At 41.1% G+C, this 7,808-nt stretch overlaps 1 protein-coding gene across 25 annotated transcripts in view; it reads right to left on the bottom strand.

Moving 5' to 3' along the window:
* Positions 1 to 1,574: 1,574 nt before the first annotated feature.
* Positions 1,575 to 7,808, bottom strand: part of TCF4 (transcription factor 4) — a 203,781-nt gene continuing 197,547 nt past the window's right edge. For 9 of the 25 annotated variants that reach the window (XM_090132430.1, XM_090132429.1, XM_090132431.1 and 6 more), the window contains one exon: positions 4,705 to 6,685. In XM_090132430.1, coding sequence (XP_089988556.1) covers positions 6,549 to 6,685 — 137 coding nt within the window. In that variant the 3' untranslated portion in view covers positions 4,705 to 6,548. Of the gene's footprint in view, positions 2,343 to 4,700; positions 6,686 to 7,808 lie in introns of those variants that run through there. The other 16 variants (XM_090132426.1, XM_090132428.1, XM_090132435.1 and 13 more) reach the window with 6 other exon arrangements.

The raw sequence follows: 7,808 nt of genomic DNA, 5'->3' as shown, positions 1-7,808 counted from the left end.
CATTAGCGACGCTAATTAACGACCTTCCTCGCTCCTCGCATGCTAATTTATGCAAATGAGTCCTGCTTTCCACCAATGAGAAGCCGAGGCGTGGATTCCGATTCGACGACGATCTGCAGCTCATTAAGGCCGTTAATTAACGAATTCCTCATTAACTCCATTCCAATCCTCATTAGCGACGCTAATTAACGACCTTCCTCGCTCCTCGCATGCTAATTTATGCAAATGAGTCCTGCTTTCCACCAATGAGAAGCCGAGGCGTGGATTCCGATTCGACGACGATCTGCTGCTCATTAAGGCCGTTAATTAACGAATCCCTCATTAACTCCATTCCAATCCTCATTAGCGATGCTAATTAACGATCTTTCACAATCCGGGCATGCTAATTTATGCAAATGAGCTCAGCTTTCGACCAATGAGAAGCCGGGGCGTGGATCCCGATTCGACGACGATCTGCTGCTCATTAAGTCACTAATTAAAGAGTTCTTCATTAACTCCATTCCAATGCTCATTAGCGACGCTAATTAACGACCTTCCTCGCTCCTCGCATGCTAATTTATGCAAATGAGTCCTGCTTTCCACCAATGAGAAGCCGAGGCGTGGATTCCGATTCGACGACGATCTGCTGCTCATTAAGGCCGTTAATTAACGAATCCCTCATTAACTCCATTCCAATCCTCATTAGCGATGCTAATTAACGACCTTCCTCGCTCCTCGCATGCTAATTTATGCAAATTAGTCCTGCTTTCAACCAATGAGAAGCCGAGGCGTGGATCCCGATTCAACGATGATCTGCTGCTCATTAAGGCCGTTAATTAACGAATTCCTCATTAACTCCATTCCAATCCTCATTAGCGATGCTAATTAACGATCTTTCACAATCCGGGCATGCTAATTTATGCAAATGAGCTCAGCTTTCCACCAATGAGAAGCCAACACATGGATTCCAATTCGACGACGATCTGCTGCTCATTAAGTCACTAATTAAAGAGTTCTTCATTAACTCCATTCCAATCCTCATTAGCGATGCTAATTAACGATCTTTCACAATCCGGGCATGCTAATTTATGCAAATGAGCACAGCTTTCCACCAATGACGCACGGAATCCACCTCGCCGCGATCCGTTCGCCGCTAATTACCGAATCCTCGCTAATTACCAACTCCTCCCACCTCATCCTCACCCGCCATACTCATTAAGTCTCGCTCCCGCCATGCTAATTTATGCAAATGAGCCCCCCCGCCTCTCATTAACGAACGCCGCCTTCGTTAGCGCCCCCTCCTCCGCAAAGTGCTCGGTTATAAGGCTCGTTAAGACGACATCTTCATTAACACCAATCCTTAATCACCCCCCCCCAACAAAAACTCATTAACTCATCAACTCATTAACTAATTCACTAATTAACCCCCCAACCCGCCATCTTTAATTCACTAATTAACCACCCCCCCCCCCATTTCCCTCCCGTTCCTTTTAATTACTTCCCCTCCCCCCCTCCCCCCTCTTCCCCTTTCGCTTCGTTAATTAAGGAATTAATTAACCCCCCCCCCCCCCCCCCCTCCGCGGAATTAATTAAGCACGACGACAAAATGGGACGATTAATTAAGAAGGCACAGCGGTCGAAAAAAAACCCGGGAAAAGCAATAATGAACCAACCAAAAATCCCCAGCGAGGCGGCCGTTAATTAATTAATTAACACTGAATAACGACTGAATAATTAATTAACGGCCGCATTCATGAATCCGGTCGTTGAAATAATTAAGTAGCTAATTAACATCACGTGGGGGGGGGGGGGGCTTATTTACATCCTATGCGGAAAGTCTCTTCGTTAAGGCCTCAGGCCTTTAATTAGCGGCTTCGTTAACGAGCTTCGGTCGCTCGTTAAGAAGTGTTCGCCCGCCTCCTTCGTTAACGAACCGCCTCGTTAATGAATTAATTAACCCCCCCCCGTCTTTATTGGAAGAGTCGGCATCCGGCCTACCTCGAAGTACACTTCGTTCCGTCTTAATTATTGCGATTCTTAATTAATTAGGACTTAATCACCCTCCCGCCCGCCCCCCCCAAAACGACGCTTCCTTCGTTAGGCGGCTTAATTAATTCATCGCTAATTAATTTTCTTGCTTCTTCTCATCGTTTTTTTCGAGGCACCCCGAAACCAAACAAAAAGAATCCGAGGATTTTTTCATTAGCGCTTAATTAATCGTCGTTAATTGGCTAATGACGAGCTCTCGGCTTGGCGTCTGCGTTTCTTCGTTAGTCAGACTTGTCTTAATTAATTAAGGAGGAAATGAAGAAGGGGGGAAAAGAAAGGAGGGGGGGGGGGGGTGGAGGAAGGCGGTCCTGGACCTGTAACGGGAAAAGCTTCGTTAATGAGGTTAATTAGGCTAATAATTAGCCTAATGAGGAGGTTAATGAGGCCCGGGAGGCGAAACGAGCCAACGGATCGTTTTAATTAAGTTCATTATTAGCTCGGGGGCTGGAATAATAGCGCTAATAGGGCTAATAATAGGGCTAATAGGGCTAATATTAGCGCTAATATGTCTAATAATGGCGCTAATAAGCCAATTAATAGCGCTAATAACCCAATTAATAGCCCTAATAACCCTATTAATAGCGCTAATAACCCGAAATTTGGCCCTAATAACCCTGATAGCCCTAATAATAGCACTAATAACCCTAATAATAGCGCTAATAACCCTAATAATGGCGCTAATAACCCAATTAATAGCCCTAATAACCCTATTAATAGCGCTAATAACACTAATAATAGCACTAATAACCCGAAATTTGGCCCTAATAGCCCTGATACCCTAATAATAGCACTAATAACCCTAATATTAGCACTAATAACCCTAATAATGGTGCTAATAAGTCTAATAATGGCGCTAATAAGCCAATTAATAGCCCTAATAACCCTATTAATAGCGCTAATAACACTAATAATAGCACTAATAACCCGAAATTTGGCCCTAATAACCCTGATAGCCCTAATAATAATCCTAATAACCCCAATAATACCCCTAATAGCCCTAATATTAGCGCTAATAAGTCTAATAATGGCGCTAATAACCCTAATAATGGCGCTAATAAGCCAATAGCCCTAATAACCCAATTAATAGCCCTAATAACCCTATTAATAGCCCTAATAACCCGAAATTTGGCCCTAATAACCCTAATAGCCCTAATAATAATCCTAATAACCCTAATATTAGCGCTAATAAGTCTAATAGTGGCGCTAATAAGCCTAATAATGGCGCTAATAAGCCAATTAATAGCCCTAATAACCCTATTAATAGCGCTAATAACACTAATAATAGCCCTAATAACCCGAAATTTGGCCCTAATAACCCTAATAGCCCTAATAATAGCACTAATAACCCTAATATTAGCGCTAATAACCCTAATAATGGCGCTAATAAGTCTAATAATGGCGCTAATAACCCTAATAATGGCGCTAATAAGCCAATTAATAGCCCTAATAACCCCATTAATAGCCCTAATAACCCGAAATTTGGCCCTAATAACCCTAATAGACCTAATAATAATCCTAATAACCCTAATATTAGCGCTAATAGCCCTAATATTAGCGCTAATACGTCTAATAATAGCGCTAATAAACCAATTAATAGCCCTAATAACCCTATTAATAGCGCTAATAACCCCATTAATAGCCCTAATAACCCGAAATTTAGCCCTAATAACCCTGAGAGCCCTAATAATAGCACTAATAAACCTAATATTAGCGCTAATAAGTCTAATATTAGCGCTAGTAAGTCTAATAATGGCGCTAATAAGCCAACTAATAGCCCTAATAACCCTATTAATAGCGCTAATAACCCTATTAATAGCCCTAATAACCCAAAATTTGGCCCTAATAACCCTAATAGCACTAATAATAATCCTAATAACCCTAATAATAGCACTAATAGCCCTAATAATAGCGCTAATAACCCTATTAATAGCGCTAATAACCCCCTAATACCACTAATAACTTCATTAATAGCGCTAATAACCCCCTAATAACCCCTAATAATCCCATTAATAGCTCTAATAACCCCCTAATATCCCTAATAACCCCATTAATAGCGCTAATAACCCCCTGATAACCCCTAATAATCCTATTAATAGCGCTAATAACCCCCTAATATCCCTAATAACCCCATTAATAGCGCTAATAACCCCCTAATAAACCTATTAATAGCGCTAATAATCCAATTAATCCTTATTAATCCCCCTAATTTCGCTATTAATCACTCTAATAACGCTATTAATTCCCTAACAACGCTATTAATCACCCTAATAACGCTATTAATCGTTATTAATCCCCCTAATAACGCTAATAATCTCCCTAATATCCTAATTAATCCCTATTAATCCCCTTATTTCCACTAATAATCCCCCTAATATCGCTATTAATCCCTAATAATCCCTAATAATCCCCCCCAAAACCCCTATTAATCCCTAATAATCCCCTTATTTCCGCTATTAATCGCTAATAATCGCTATTAATCCCTAATAATCCCCTCAAAATCCCCATTAATCCCTAATAATCTCCTTATTTCCGCTATTAATCGCTATTAATCCCCATTAATCCCTAATAATCCCCTTATTTCCACTATTAATCCCCATTAATCCCTAATAATCCCCCCCAAACCCCTATTAATCCCTAATAATCCCCCCCAAACCCCTATTAATCCCTAATAATCCCTAATAATCCCCCCAAAACCCCCATTAATCCCTAATAATCCCCTTATTTCCACTAATAATCGCTATTAATCCCAATTAATCCCTAATAATCCCTAATAATCCCCCCAAAACCCCCATTAATCCCTAATAATCCCCTTATTTCCGCTATTAATCGCTATTAATCCCTAATAATCCCCCCAAAACCCCTATTAATCCCTAATAATCCCCTTATTTCCGCTATTAATTGCTATTAATCCCTAATAATCCCCCCAAAAAACCCCATTAATCCGTAATAATCCCCTTATTTCCACTATTAATCGCTATTAATCCCAAGTAATCCCTAATAATCCCTAATAATCCCAAAACCCCCATTAATCCCTAATAATCCCCTTATTTCCACTATTAATCGCTATTAATAGCTATTAATCTCTAATAATCCCCCTCAATATCCCCATTAATCCCTAATAATCCCCCCAAAATCCCCATTAATCCCTAATAATCCCCTTATTTCCACTATTAATCCTCTATTAATCCCTAATAATCCCCCCCAAAACCCCCATTAATCCCTAATAATCCCCTTATTTCCACTATTAATCGCTATTAATCGCTATTAATCCCTATTAATCCCCCCCAAACCCTTCTTAATCCATATTAATCCCTTTATTTCCACTATTAATCCCCATTAATTTCTAATAATCCCCCCCAAACCCCTATTAATCCCTAATAATCTCCTTATTTCCACTATTAATCGCTATTAATCCCTATTAATCCCTATTAATCCCCCCCCAAACCCTTCTTAATCCCAATTACTCCCCTACTCTCGGCTCTTAATCGCTATTAATCGCTATTAATCCCTAATAATCCCCTCAAAACCCCTATTAATCCCTAATAATCTCCTTATTTCCACTATTAATCGCTATTAATCCCTATTAATCCCTATTAATCCCCCCCCAAACCCTTCTTAATCCCAATTACTCCCCTACTCTCGGCTCTTAATCGCTATTAATCGCTATTAATCCCTAATAATCCCCTCAAAACCCCTATTAATCCCTAATAATCTCCTTATTTCCACTATTAATCGCTATTAATCCCTATTAATCCCTATTAATCCCCCCCCAAACCCTTCTTAATCCCAATTACTCCCCTACTCTCGGCTCTTAATCGCTATTAATCGCTATTAATCCCTAATAATCCCCTCAAAACCCCTATTAATCCCTAATAATCTCCTTATTTCCACTATTAATCGCTATTAATCCCTATTAATCCCTATTAATCCCCCCCCAAACCCTTCTTAATCCCAATTACTCCCCTACTCTCGGCTCTTAATCGCTATTAATCGCTATTAATCCCTAATAATCCCCTCAAAACCCCTATTAATCCCTAATAATCTCCTTATTTCCACTATTAATCGCTATTAATCCCTATTAATCCCTATTAATCCCCCCCCCAAACCCTTCTTAATCCCAATTACTCCCCTACTCTCGGCTCTTAATCGCTATTAATCGCTATTAATCCCTAATAATCCCCTCAAAACCCCTATTAATCCCTAATAATCTCCTTATTTCCACTATTAATCGCTATTAATCGCTATTAATCCCTATTAATCCCCCCCCAAACCCTTCTTAATCCCAATTACTCCCCTACTCTCGGCTCTTAATCGCTATTAATCGCTATTAATCCCTAATAATCCCCTCAAAACCCCTATTAATCCCTAATAATCTCCTTATTTCCACTATTAATCGCTATTAATCCCTATTAATCCCTATTAATCCCCCCCCAAACCCTTCTTAATCCCAATTACTCCCCTACTCTCGGCTCTTAATCGCTATTAATCGCTATTAATCGCTATTAAGTACCCACCTTTCCTCACATCTGCCCCAGATGACCTCCTCCATCCCCCATGGCCCCGTGAGCTCCGGCCAAAGCCAAGGGAGGAGGATCCGAACCCACTTTTTCCTCTTCCCTCCTCTTCAAACAAGCAGCTTTCGGATTCAGGTTCCTCTCTGCCAACCCCAAAATCCCTTTATTAATCCCTAATAATCCTTATTAATCCTCCCCAAATTGCTATTAATCGCTATTAATCCCGATTAATCCCCCAGTTCCCACCCCATTTTCCCATCCCAACCCCATTCCCACCCCATTTTCCCCATCCCAACCCTATTAATCCCCCATAAACCCCATTAATCCCCCTAATACCCCTAATAATCCCTATTAATCCCCCCACAACCCCAATTAATCCCAATTAATCCCAATTAATCCCCCCGTTCCCACCCCATTTTCTCATCCCAACCCCATTTCCACCCCATTCGCCCCATCCCAACCCTATTAATCCCCATTAATCCCCCATAAACCCCATTAATCCCCCATAAAACCCCTAATAATCCCAATTAATCGCCCCACAACCCCAATTAATCCCAATTAATCCCAATTAATCCCACGTTCCCACCCCATTTTTTCATCCCAACCCCATTCCCACCCCATTCACCCCATCCCAACCCTATTAATCCCTATTAATCCCCCCATAAACCCCATTAATCCCCATAAAACCCCTAATAATCCCAATTAATCCCCCCACAACCCCAATTAATCCCAATTAATCCCAATTAATCCCCCCACTCCCACCCCATTTTCTCATCCCAACCCCATTCCCACCCCATTCACCCCATCCCAACCCTATTAATCCCTATTAATCCCCCATAAACCCCATTAATCCCCCATAAAACCCTAATAATCCCTATTAATCCCCCCACAACCCCAATTAATCCCAATAAATCCCTATTAATCCCAATTAATCCCAATTAATCCCCCCACTCCCACCCCCATTTCCCATCCCAACCCCATTCCCACCCCATTTTCCCCCATCCCAACCCTATTAATCCCCCATAAACCCTATTAATCCCCCATAAAACCCCATTAATCCCAATTAATCCCCCCACAACCCCAATTAATCCCAATTAATCCCCCATAAACCCCCATTAATCCCCCCAAAACCCCTAATAATCCCATATAAACTCCACACAACCACACACGCCACCATACAACCCTAGAAGACCCTATAAGACCCTATTAGACCCCATAGGATCCTACAGGAACCCACACGACCCTATAAGACACCGTAGGACACTA

Source organism: Phasianus colchicus, chromosome Z (assembly GCF_987193195.1).
Source record: "Phasianus colchicus chromosome Z, bPhaCol1.hap1.1, whole genome shotgun sequence".
In the NCBI taxonomy this organism is placed as follows: Eukaryota; Metazoa; Chordata; class Aves; order Galliformes; family Phasianidae; genus Phasianus; species Phasianus colchicus.
This window is presented reverse-complemented; position numbering and strand designations above follow the sequence as displayed.